General features: G+C 34.0%; 1 protein-coding gene across 6 annotated transcripts in view; it reads left to right on the forward strand.

Moving 5' to 3' along the window:
• Fak (protein tyrosine kinase 2 Fak) overlaps window positions 1–13,986 on the forward strand; it is a 171,415-nt gene that overhangs the window by 129,885 nt on the left and 27,544 nt on the right. For all 6 annotated transcript variants that reach the window (XM_089102734.1, XM_089102735.1, XM_089102730.1 and 3 more), the window contains 3 exons: window positions 686–908; window positions 3,674–3,864; window positions 6,478–6,682. In XM_089102734.1, coding sequence (XP_088958860.1) covers window positions 686–908; window positions 3,674–3,864; window positions 6,478–6,682 — 619 coding nt within the window. The remainder of the gene's footprint in view (window positions 1–685; window positions 909–3,673; window positions 3,865–6,477; window positions 6,683–13,986) is intronic.

The following is a 13,986-nucleotide window of genomic DNA, read 5'->3' on the forward strand; positions in this document are numbered from 1 at the left end:
TCTTCCTGGAAATTTTGGAATGGGCCAAAACTCTTGAAGGAGGAGGGACTTTCCCAAGGGATTTGACGGCACAGACGATGCTTTCAAGGCCTATCTATCTCAATACTGGTGGGTTGTAACGAACTTTTCTCAACATTTTCCTGGCCCGCCTTCTTTCCCCCCAAAAAATCTCTCTCCTTGTTCTCAAAAAGACTTGAAGATCTCCATACCTGTACACAAGAAGAGGGGTTGGTACGCCCTCCTCCTTAAGTTGACCAAAAGACCCTCTCCCCTCCTTGAAAAGCTATAAAATACTGTTTAAGCACTTTCTAATTCTGACTATCATCCTCCTCCCCCTTAAGACACTGAGTAGCTGACCTTTGAGTAGCTAATTATATTGATTTTCACCAAACTATTAATCTGGGTTATTTGCAGGAATTGGAACCCAAAATACGTCGTCTAGTACCATCGCGTAAGAAAAGTAATATTTATTTTTATTAGAAAAAATTATGAACAGAGACAATTATTTCTTTTCAACGGGTTTCATTAAGAGTTAATTGCTCCTCTGTAAATCATGTCAGCAAAGCTGCTTGAAGTGCTACATATATTGGTTTTATTACTAAAAGAAAATACCAAAGGAGACGAGAAGACTACTTCTTAGAGTTAACCTATATTTGTCAATCTGATGAATTGTGTTTATTTGCAGATGTGATGCATCAGTTCAATCATGAGCATATCGTCAAGCTTATTGGTATCAGTAGCTCTAGTCCTGTATATATTGTAATGGAACTTGCTTGTTATGGTGAGCTTCGATCGTACATGATTGCCAACAGAGTTCGCTTGGAAAAAGATTTGGTCACTCTGTTACTATATGCATTCCAGCTTAGTACTGCTTTGTCGTATCTTGAATCCAAGAAGTATGTTCATAGGTAAGGCCTCTTTTGTTTCGGATTGTCTTATATGGGCCTCGAAGGCTAGAAATAAACTTATAGTTAAGTCCTATAGGTAATAGCTATATAACTTTGGAGAGGAGGGACCAAAAAAGTAGAAAATCAGGTACGGTAATCGGAGTGAAGACGAAATATTGAATTTTGTTGCTAAAACAAAAAGATGTTAAAACAAATATCCAGTGTCTTGCTTAGATATAAAAGGTTAATTCATAGGCTATTCCATAACCGACAGAGACAAAACTACTATTAAAAAGGAATAGACATTGTTAGTATGAGATGTTGAAACTTCGTAGTATGAGATGTATGAGAAGATGCGATTTTGTCGTACCTTTTATAAATTCGTCTTGATAAAAGTAAAATAACTTTTCAACAAAACGGTATTTTTTGCTGTCATTTCTGCTTATAACTATAAATTATATGACGATATGACGCTATAGATGATGTCATGACATTATACTAAAACGCTGTATATATTAAGTTTGTAATTTCAGTTTCATGCATAATAACTTCAAAAAAGTCGTTTGTTCTTTATTAGGTTCAAGTTTATCGCTAAAGATGATATGATGATATGACGCTATAGATGATGTAATGCCATTATGCTAAAACACTGTATATATTAAGTTTATAATTTTAGTTTCATGTGTAATAAATTCAAAAAACTTGGTTGTTTTTTATTAGGATCCAGTTTATCGCTATAGATGATATGATGATATAACGCTATAAATTATGTCATGACATTATGCTAAAACGCTGTATATATTAAGTTTGTAATTTTAATTTCATGTGTAATAACTTCAAAAAAGCCGTTTGTTCTTTATTAGGTTCCAGTTTATTGCTATTGATGATATGATGGTATGACCCTATAGATGATGTCATGACATTCTACTAAAACGCTGTGTATGTTAAGTTTGTAATTTTATTTATATGTGTAATAACTTCAAAAAAGTCGTTTGTTCTTTATTAGGTTCCAGTTTATCGCTATATATGATATGATGGTATGACGCTATAGATAATGTCATGACATTATGCTAAAAAACTGTATATATTAAGTTTGTAATTTTAGTTTCATGTGTAATTACTTTAAAAAAGTCGTTTTTTATTTATTAGGTTCCAGTTTGTTGCTATAGGTGATATGATGATATGACGCTATAGATTATGTCATGACATTATGCTAAAACGCTGTATATATTAAGTTCGTAATTTTAGTTTCATGTCTAATAACTTAAAAAAAGTCGTTTGTTCTTTATTAGGTTCCAGTTTATTGCTATTGATGATATGATGGTATGACCCTATAGATGATGTCATGACATTCTACTAAAACGCTGTGTATGTTAAGTTTGTAATTTTATTTATATGTGTAATAACTTCAAAAAAGTCGTTTGTTCTTTATTAGGTTCCAGTTTATCGCTATAGATGATATGATGGTATGACGCTATAGATAATGTCATGACATTATGCTAAAACACTGTATATATTAAGTTTGTAATTTTAGTTTCATGTGTAATTACTTTAAAAAAGTCGTTTTTTGTTTATTAGGTTCCAGTTTGTTGCTATAGGTGATATGATGATATGACGCTATAGATTATGTCATGACATTATGCTAAAACGCTGTATATATTAAGTTCGTAATTTTAGTTTCATGTCTAATAACTTAAAAAAAGTCGTTCGTTCTTTATTAGGTTCCAGTTTATCGCTATAGATGATATGACGCTTTGATGATGTCATGACATTATGCTAAAACGCTGTATATATTAAGTTAGTAATTTTAGTATTATGTGTAATAACTTTAAAAAAAGTCGTTTGTTCTTTATTAGTTTCCAGTTAAGAAAACGCCAAAGACTTTTCCGGTCTGTCATGCAAATCCTACAAATTTATCTCTTTTCTTCATTCGCTACGAGAAAGTATTTTGTAATGAGTACAAGAAAAACAGCCATATAAGACGCTGCGCTTCAACTCGGAATGATCTTCTGAATGAGATTGTCCTTGAGAATCTATCTGTTGATTCCTTTTAAATAAAGTTCGGTAGAACTTTACAGATAACAAAAGCCAAAGTCTATTTTGCATAACAAATCAAATCTTAAATAAAGGTTCAGCCAATTTTGCCCAACTGGCGTGTAAAATTTACTGAGGCTAATGGTTCTACTGTCTAGCTAGTTATTCAAAAACCTGTTTGGCCAATACTGTACAATAAGACAATGTTCTGATGTTAGAAAAATTCGGTGGACATAAACAAATATGGGGAACAGTGCAGCTGTTTCGGATTAGTTTATATTTTATTAGTTGGTTTATTTGTTTTTTTTTTGTAGCGTTGGCTCTTGTGGCTTTAAAGCATTAAATATCTATCTATCTATATATATCTATCTATAAATATCTATATATCTAATATCATTTTGTGAAGGAGTATTGAATATTATTTTGTTGTGTTATCATTATGGCATTATGTGGCTTATTATGTGTGTTTTTGTTATTGGTATTGTTAGGTATGTTTGTACTATGTCTATAAGCTTTTTTTTGCCATGACCCGAAATGGCTTTTATAGCAATAAATATTTATATCTATAAAAAAAAATATCTACATCTTTACATTTGTTTTTGCCATGATCCGAAGTGGCTTTTATAGCAATAAATAATTATATCTATATAAAAAAAATTACATCTATGTGAAAAACATTAAAAGTTTTAACCCGTTATAAGTTGAAAAGTACAACAAAATGCCCATTCCTTAAAGCGTCTCTACTTTTTTAGGGATATAGCGGCTCGTAATGTTCTAGTCACTGCGCATGATTGTGTCAAATTAGGTGATTTCGGCCTCAGCCGTTGGGTGGAAGACGAGAATTATTATAAAGCATCCAAGGGGGTGCTGCCCATAAAGTGGATGGCTCCAGAAAGCATAAACTTTCGAAGATTTACCACTGCCAGTGATGTTTGGATGTTTGGTGAGTTCACATACGAACTATACTATCGAGTTTTTTTGGTGTTTTAGTTTTCAGCATCGCAATTTATTCACATTTAATTTTAGATGGGTAGAAACAAGGATAAAACGTTAAACATTTAAGTTTATACATAACATTAAATTTTGTTATTTGTTTTAGGGGGAGAGGGCAGCAGGTATTAAGAATTTGGGCTTCCTGTGAAAAATAATGTTATGGTTTGTCTAATTTTTTTACAATTTACCCTTATATGTGCAGTGCTGGGCTTGGCCCAGGATGGAAATATTTGCTTGCTCCTCTGTGGGTGTCCTTGAGTATTAATCATATCTCTATACGGGAGAGCCGAAGGCCCAAGTTATTTCAGTCGTCTCGGATAGAAATTATTCATTGAACCTGTTGACTTTTTTGATGAGGGATGGTCACCTCTCTCTCTTTCAGTTCATATGCAAATGGTTTTTCGATGGTACCTCTGTAACTGTAATAAAAGCTGAATGTTGGGAATCAGGGTAAAATTACGTAAAGTCAACATTTCGTTTTTGCACAAATATCGACTATTGAAATTGGCTTAACTCGAGACGTGAGTCGTATGCATCCTAATTTTGCTCTCAATTTTGGTCAGTTAATCCTAAAAAAGAAAAAAAAGAGCTCAAGTAACTTGGATCGCTTCTGCTGATATCCTTATTTCACATAATTTCCCTCTGAGACAGTTAATGCCAACTGGCTATAGCATAACTGCAGACTAGAGAGAGATATAGAGACAATTTTCCCTCCCCCAAGAAATAGCTACTGGTTGTAAGTCCTTTGTGAATTCTGAAAGAATCCTCCTTATTTCCGCCTAAAGGTTGAACTTGTGGGTACCTACCATATAGTTAGTATAAAGAGAACTAATACTCCTTTTTTTCTAATTATAAGTGACTTTTAGAATCCGATTTTTATTCAAACCGGTGTTTAATAAAAATCCCTATAACCCTCTAACACCATATAGGGTATAACATATACACCATATAACATATAGAAAATTTAACACCATATAACATATAGGGTATATAGGTTATAGGGTATAGTTATAGGGTAAATCCGATGTAACCAACCCTATAACTAATGGTGTTCGTTAAAAATGGCTTCATATAGACAGTTGGTGTCGAACAGACAAAATACGTAAATCTACCGCTATTCGGGTCTCTTTATTCCACTATCTATATGTCACATATGGTCTCTTATTTGAAGTAAATACGAAAAAAATGCAAGTTTTTTTTAATGAAAGTAAAGAGCAAATCTGCATACGGTAGGGGGAGGCTTCCCCCTCTCTCAACCCTTCTTTCTTTGCTAAATTTTTACTAATGATTTATTAACAAATATAGCCACTTGGTAGTTGTAAGGATTTTACTTGCAGATTGCCTTTCAAAATTTCTACTGAATAAAAATTCACTATGTGTCTTTCAAAATATAAAAATACAATTTCTATTTTAGGAGGCTCTATATGGGAAACTGATATGCTTGGTGTGAAAATGATGTTCTCCTATGTTTGTAGGCACTAACTTCAGTGCTCTCATACGTTTTGAATCTAATTTTACAATTTTATTTCGAAATTGTACTCCTCTTTCGCGGTGTTTAACCCTTTTTTCTCAAACCATACAAGTAGGCTACCATTCACCTCTGGAGAAAAAAAAAAAATGAAAAGTAAAGATGTGATTTAACCATACTTCAAAATAAAATACACAATTTTGTATTTTGTATCTTAGAGCTTGTTAACTCTATCCTAGTATTCTCTGAAATACTGAATTTGATGGTGCAATTTTCATTGTGGCTAACTAATCCTCTTCGGGGGGGGGGGGGGCGTTTCCCTTATTTTTCTAACAGTTCTCCAATTTTTTCTGGCTCTTAACTTTTGATCGGTAACTATAAACTTAATAAATTTTATATAATTGGGATCGCCATAAAATTTAATTATCTTTATTTATATATTGGCAAGTTTCTATTTTTCAGTGTCTCGGTTACCAGTTGTACGAATCATTCTTTGTTCACAGTACACTGCCATCACTGTATATAAATTATATACAGTATAATGACGACTCAGCAATCTTTGGCTACTACAGTCATGTCACGTATAAAAGCTCCGCCCATATTCTCGTCCATCAACAATTCAGTGTATATTACCCTGGAACACGTATTTTAGCAGAAACTTTCTCAAAATACCTTTGATACCAACTCGAGACTTTGAAAGCTACTTCTAATTTCCAAAAACATCTAATAATAACATTACACTATTAATTACCAATTTTTATATATGTATAGGAATAAATTAATTTAACATTAGATTCTTTAAAATTTAGTGTTGCAAAGGTGAAGCCAAGTTTCGCGTTCAAAAGAAATCTGACTTGTCTACCTGTGAAAAAATCTAATCTAGCTCATGTTTCTACGTTTTCCAGAGCCCTTGCATCTGGGTCCAGCTTTGTATAATGGTTGAGATAGGAAATGATTGTACTGTACAGTGTCGCCACGAACTGTTCGATATAATGCTGAAAATAGCATCGTTATTTCAGTATCTACTAACTAGGCTAAATGATTATATTTAAATAGATCACTGCCGTACGAAAATAACTGTGTAATATATTCCAGGAGTCTGTATATGGGAAATTCTTATGCTTGGTGTGAAACCTTTTCAAAATATCAAAAACTCGGACGTCATTGGTCGAATTGAAGCTGGCGAACGACTGGCATTACCGTCTAATTGTCCACCTCGGTTATATCAGGAGCTCTGTAGCTGTTGGGCATACGAGCCGAGCAAAAGGCCGTCATTCCAATACCTTAAGAGTGTTTTAGAGTAAGTTATATTCCTTTCTGAACGACTTTTTATAACCCCCCCCCCATTACCCCCCAAAAATTATAAGCTTTGTTTTAGTTTAACGACTTTTGTGGTATCTCGCTAGTCCTGTATCGTAGACCAATGAAAATTGTACTGTTAAATTTGCATACCGAAGTTTTTCAAAACATTCTCCCTGGACACACTTTAAGATATAAATCTAATCGTAAAATTTTCGTCAGCCTATTTTAAAGGACTAGGGAGATACCACCAAAGTTCTTTAACTAGAAAAAAGTTCATGTTTTTTTTAAAGGGGGAGGAGGGTTAAAAAAGTCGAAACATCTTCCCTTAACATATTTTGGTCTATAAATTTAGTCATAAAAGTTTTCATTAGCCTATTTCAAAGAACTAGCGAGATGCCGCAAAAGGCGTTCAGCTTGAACAAAACTTAGATTTCAAATCAGAAGGAATCTCTGGGACTTCAAAACTGATTTACACTAGAAACTAACATCTTCACTGTAACTGACAGAGTAGCATTTTTCCAAACGAGCTTAGGTAAGCTTAAAACTTTGATTTGTTGATATTTGAATCTTGACCAAAAGTAAAAAAAGAAATCAAAGGCAGAGTAGAAGCAGAGGTAAAATTGAATATTATACAAGACTGTATCTAGAATTTTGCGTTTGGGGGGGGGGGGTAATTTTTTTAAAAGTGCATAAGAAATTATGTACATTTTTGTTTTTACGAGTCGGACAACAATTTTGGGGGTGGGTTCAATTACAAGACCTCTAAACCCCCCCCCCCTGGATACGGCCTTGATATTACGTCTCTGGTTCTCCTTTGAAAAACAATTATTTGTTTTTTGCAATCTTATATTGAGCGTAAACTGAAAGAAAATGTAGGAGATAAAAAAAAGTCTTATTTCGGTTTTATAATTAGTCTTAGCCAAAATTTTACTAATTAAACTTAGTTAAGGCAGATCTTGGGAAGAATCCGATTGACTAGCATGGTAAAATTTACGGATAGAAAACTACGGTTGGCTAGTTCTGATGTTCAAATAAACACTATTTGTCAAATCTCACTGTGAATGCTCGGGTTGGTTGTTCGAGAATTGTTGTAGACAGAAATAATAATAATTGTAAGGCTTTTTGTAATTTTTTTTAGCTTTTAGCGATCATTCTGTTTTATATATTTCTGTGTTTTATCCTCTGTTGAATAAGAATGATGTTTCTTCTTTGCTTAATTAGTATTTCCGGTATTATAAATCTTAAACAACAAGTAGAACAAGAGGGAATTTTTTTTTTATATAAGACAGTGGAATGTAACTTTAAATGAATATTTCGACCCTGTGTCCAAGGGCCGTCCTCAGCAAAACAAATGAAGAAAAAACAAATATAAAAAAACTCACATTAAAATACTATCTTTAAAACTAAAATATTTTCAATCCTAGCATCATTACTTCAGGAAAGTTCAGCAAGGACTGGTACATCAAGCGAAGTGAAGAAATACAATTCATTCAAATGGAATAAAAAACGTTCACAAAGTATTCATTTGGCATCTGACCAGTGTACAATAGTTCAATTTTTGGATAATGGATTAATTTCGGCTATGTTTTAGACACAAACTGTTTTGAGCTGAGCTAAGCAAAAATAATAATGTTTTCGCATTTAGCTATTCTTAATTTTATCCAACCAAACATTCGATCGGGTATTGATGATTGATGATGGGGGGGGGGGGGGGGCACCGGGGATTCACTGGTTGAAAATGTCAACTTTGTAAGGGATAAAAGTTCTTCTATATCTTTCAGTGCAAACTCTTATTGGAGCAAGAAGGGACATTTTTGTTGACACAGAACGTGGGAGGCGGGGTCGAAGGGGTGAATATTGACCAGGGAAAAGGGGAGTTGTTCGAGGGTTATGAAGGGCATTGTTAGCAAAGCGCAAGGTAATTTTTGCTCTCTTTTCCTTAAGGGAGACAAGGTTAGCTCTCCTAAGAAGGGAAATATAAGGTACTTTACCCTCATTGAAGATAATTCTTAGAGTACGCCATGCTGGTACGCCATGATGCGCGAAAAGAAATTTTTTGGATTGTTAAAAGGGTGCCCGCTAATTATAATGCGATGATTTTTAAGGAATATGAAGGTGTCATCGACGCTGAACATTCGGGAAAATCCCTAGTTGTGAAAATTACCTTTGCTGATGCTACCTTTGCTTGATGCTACCTACATTTGCTACCTTTGCTGATGCGACTTGGGCTCAAGGTGGGTTATGAATCCTTCAGGATCTCTTAATTCCCCCCCCCCCCGTTGCTGTCATAATTGTCAATCTCTCAACCACATGAAAACAGAATGCGATAAGCCAACAAAATGCAGCCGCTGTGCCGGCTCTGATGTATCATCTCGTGATTCCCACTGTGTTTTTGATCCAATATGCGCTAATTGTGAGTGTAGTCCACGCATCGTATAGCCTAAAATGTCATATTCTGCGTGATGTCCTGATCAAACGTGTGATTCGGAAATGACTGTCGAAATTTCCGTCTCAATCTGCTCTTTTAATATCAATGGCACGAAAGATAAAGATAACTCATTAAATAAAAAATGAATGATTTTGACATTTTGTTCTTGCAAGAAAATTTATTTCCTGCCATATCCGTTAACTCTCTATGAAGAAGCAGCCACCATATTGTGTTTACCACCAACGACAGCAAAACAATGCATGTGTCATCAAACGATTAGCTACTCCTTTGTTACCTGTATTTCACCTCTTATTTCATTCCTCTGATAATATTATGGCAACACGACTTGGCCACCTTGTATTTATAAATTTATATCTTCCCTGCGATCAGAAACGTCTAGCTTAACTTACTAATTTTTCTAATGCCTGCTCACCCCTTAAAACTTGGTTATGCAATATTGAAAAGCATGGGCATCGGTGACGAGTGATAGGCAACTTCAAATGTGATGTTCATTGCTCCTCTACTTATACAAACTTAGTTTCACATTCGTTGCCAATTGGCTACCGTATAGTACCCAAAGCTCTTAGTTACAGTTATATTCATAATAGTGGTACTGTGACCAATATTGATCATTGTATCTGCTCCGCCGATGTTCCCTGTTCTGTCGTTAATGTCGACGAAGACGAGCGTGATTTTGACCACCTTCCCCTTTCCCTTACTGTGACATTAACCGCGGATCCATCTAATTATCCTTGTGCTACTGCTTATAAAAATGGTATATGAAGCGAAAGGGGACCAAAGCCAGCTGGCCTTTGTATAGTTTTAACCTAACAGCTCTGTTGTCCTGCATCAAAATCCCTTTTAATCTACTGTGCACGAGTGTTTTTTCGCCACACGCCAGAGTGCAACTGAATGTTTATTACCTTCGCTTAGTTGAGTGGATAAAACAGGCTGAAAATGTGGCCTTCCCCTTTGTCCCGGTTAAACTCAAAACTCAAAGCCTAATTTGGGAAGAAGACCCGGTTTTAAAGCCATCAGAAATCGTGCTAAACTCTGGCTTCGCATCTGGATTGCGTGTGGGTGGCCCATGCGAGGCCAAGTGTTCGATATAAAAAGTAAGACAAAAGCGGAGATTAAACAGTATCTTCGTCTGGTTCGATATAATGGTGCAGTACAATGGAAAGAAGTCATTAATGCGTCTAAATTTGATTCATTAGGGACCAGTGATGTTATCCCAGATTCGTCTTGGCTTAGGCATGTAAGATCGAGTATAGTGTTCATTATCATTTTCAGTGCTTAGTTTCTAAATTTTGCCACCTCAAGTTTTGCAACGTCATGTTATTCCTGTATCAACTAAAAGTATTGTTAATTGTATGCTTGAATTTAAGTCTAATTCGAGTGATCTTGATGGGATTAGCGCTCTCCATTTACGTTGTGATTGTTCGGCACTAGTCGCTCAGCTCCAGTTACTTTTTCAGTTCTGTTTATTTTTGTCAACGGTGCCTGATTCCTTCCTCTGCGGAACGGTAACTTCAATTCCCAAACGTGGAAGAGACTCTTTTGATTGTAGTACATATAGGCCCATCACTGTTGCTTGCAATATTAGTAAGATTTTTGAATATGTTCTGCTTCCATACATTATTGAACGAACTGCGAAAGACTCAAACCAATTTGGGTCTCAACCTCGTATTGGGTGCCAGCATGCGCGTAAGGTTTTCGCTTCAATTTTTTATGATGCCCAGTCTAAAGGTTATAAATTACATATTTGTGCTTTGGATTTGTCTAAAGCTTTCGATAGTATTTGCCATGAACAAGTGTGGCACTCTTTGTCAGAGTTTGGAGTGAGCCCTTCTTTAATGCATGTACTTAAATTTTGGTATAGTAATTCGTTTCATCGTTTAAAATCTGGTACAGGGTACTACGGTAATATACCAGTTCAATCTGGAGTACGACAGGGCCGATGCTTTCACCTTATCTATTTAATGTTTGCATGCAAAATGTGTTATTAAGAATCAAGCCTTCGTATTTTTACAATTTATCTGATGTCTTATATTGCGTGTGCGGACGACCTGCTAGTTAGAAGCCGAACCAAGTCTATTTTGGCATTATCTGTGCAACATATTTCTATAATGGTTCGGGATGGTGTTCTGTTTTTGAATTTTGATAAATGCGAAATATTTAGTTTTCAATCCTAAATCATCAGTTCATAATTTGTCCTGTTTATCCTCAGTAATTCGCAATGTCGCGAGTTTACAGTGTCTAGGAATTAGTATTTGTTCTACACTCACTTTTTTGCGACTTGAGGTTCTGAGAGATGTTAAAGAAAAGTTGAAGATGGGATATGCGAAACTTGTACCTAACCCTGAAAAATATTCACGCCGAGCTTTAGCTAAAATGTATCCCACATATTGTGACCATTCTGTCTTGTTTTTATGTGGAATGCATTCGTTATTGAAAAAGAATGATTTGCGCCAGATCCATATTGCTTATTTTAGATATTGCAAATTTTTACTGTATTTTCCCACTTCATATCGTAATGCACGTATAATTGAGAAGTATAGTGCAACCGACATTATCCATTCGTTTGAATTGCTTAGTACTGATTTAATAAGACGTGCCTTTGTGTTCCCAGGCCCAAACCATAATATTATCCGTGTGTTTTTTTCCGTGATTAAGGTTTAAGTTATTTTTGTTTCTGTGTTTTTGGTTTTTCTTCCTTTTTAGTGTAATTTACTCTTCTTGTTTTGTATAAAAGTGGGTTATAAATAAATTACTAATTATTACAGCTAATCTTGCCTTTTTGGCATTCAGCCTAGAAGGTCTATCTGTAACAGGTTGAGTGGTATTGTTTACTGTTTTTTTTTTTAACATTATTAGCTAAATTATTTTTAATTAAATTTTTATATAAGGCATTAAGTGAATATTCCCCAAATCCCTATTTAAAGAAATATTACTATTTATTTCGATTCTACTTTCAATTGCCTCTCGAAAGTTGAGTGGTAATGTTTACTGTTTTTTTAATATAATCAGTTAAATTATTTTTAATTAAATTTGTATAAAAGGTATTAAGTGAATATTCCCCCAAACCCCTGTTTAAAGAAATATTACTATTTATTTTGATTCTATTTTCAATTGCCTCTCCAACAACCTGTTTTATGCCTAAATCATTGCTAATATGGGAAGTTTCTTCAAAAACTATTTTATACGTTTTTCTAAATTTTGATGGGTTCTACCAACATAGTAGTCGCCATAGTCATATGGTATTTGATAAACTCTTCTTTGGCGAGTAACTGGGGTTATATCTTTACTAGAGTTAAGGAAGTTCATGATTTTAAAATTATCGGTAAATACTACATAAAATTATTTTAAGTGCGAACTTTTTTTTAATTGATTTTTGGAATATAAGGAAGGTAAATTATACTTGAGGGATTGGCAGGAGTTTCGCATGGTAAAAGACCTTTCAAGTGTCTTTTACCATGTGAAGCTCCCGCCAAGCCGTCAAATATAATTTACCTTCCTGGTATTCCAAAAATCATTACAAATTAAAAACAGTTTGCACACAAAATAATTCTTATGTAGTATTTACCAATAATTATAAAATCATGAACTTCCTAAACTCTAGTTAAGATATAACCCCAGTTACTCACCAAAAAGGGGTTTATCAAATACGATGTGACTGTGGCAAATACTATGTTGGTAGAAACCATCAAAATTTAGAAAAAACGCCTACAACAACACAAAGATGACATAACTAAAAATTTAAATTCAAATAGTACAAATATTTCTTTTGAGTCTGATTTAAGCAGTCATATCTTTGATAGTCCTACCCATAAAATGCTTTTTGAAGAAACTTCCCTTATTAGCAATGATTTAGGCATACAACAGGTGGTTCGAGAGGCAATTGAAAATAGAATCAAAATAAATAGCAATATTTCTTTAAATAGGGATTCGGGGGAATATTCATTTAAAACCTTTTATACAAATTTAATTAAAAATGATTTAACAAATTATATTAATAAACAGTAAACAATACCACTCACCCTGTTATGAACAGACCTTCTAGACTGGCTGCCAAAAAGGCAAGATTAGCTTTAAGAGCTTGTTTGTAATTTCTTCACTTCGCTTGTTGTACCAGTCCTGGCTGAATTTCCCTGAAGTAATCATGCTAGGACTGTTTTGAAAATATTTTAGTTTTAAAGATTGTATTTTAATGTGAGTTCTTGTATATTTGTTTTTTCTTGGATATAGGGTCGAAATACTCATTTAAAGTTGTATTCCATTGTCTTATATAAAAAAAATTCCCTATTTTTCTACTTGTTGTTTATGTGGGAAAGGCAGTGTGGTCTTCGTCGCTATATATTGTAAATCTCTTCCTTTTCTGCCTCAATGGTACTGTTACGGGAAGATTATGCTAAAATTCAAGATGAGGGTTGTTTTTAGTAAAGTTACTTTACTAAAGTAGTAAGCTTTCAGATATTATGAAAAAAAACTATACAGTTTCTTTTTGATATATGGGGGATTAAAAAATGTGCAAACAATCAGATCAAATTGCAAATAAGAGGCTGAAATGTTCGGTTTGAAAGTTCGGGCTAAAGTTTCCCTTGAAAGAATTATAGCTTTCGAGATCTATGCTACGAATTTAGGCTACTATAAGTGTGCCGATATTTCAGCCTCTTATTGAAATAATAATTACGAAATAATAATTAAAATATTCTTATTATAAACTATATTATAATTTTGGCATAACATTATATATGCCTAATATTGTTTTAATAACGTTTCTAGTTCTCAACTTTTTTTGCGATGACCTTTCTTCTTGCCAATATAAAAAAAGGAAACGATTCTTCCTTTATAATTATTGTACTTGTATTTCT

This window comes from Artemia sp. Qi Xiang Cuo, chromosome 16, assembly GCF_049724085.1.
Source record: "Artemia sp. Qi Xiang Cuo chromosome 16, ASM4972408v1, whole genome shotgun sequence".
NCBI classification, from domain to species: domain Eukaryota; kingdom Metazoa; phylum Arthropoda; class Branchiopoda; order Anostraca; family Artemiidae; genus Artemia; species Artemia sp. Qi Xiang Cuo.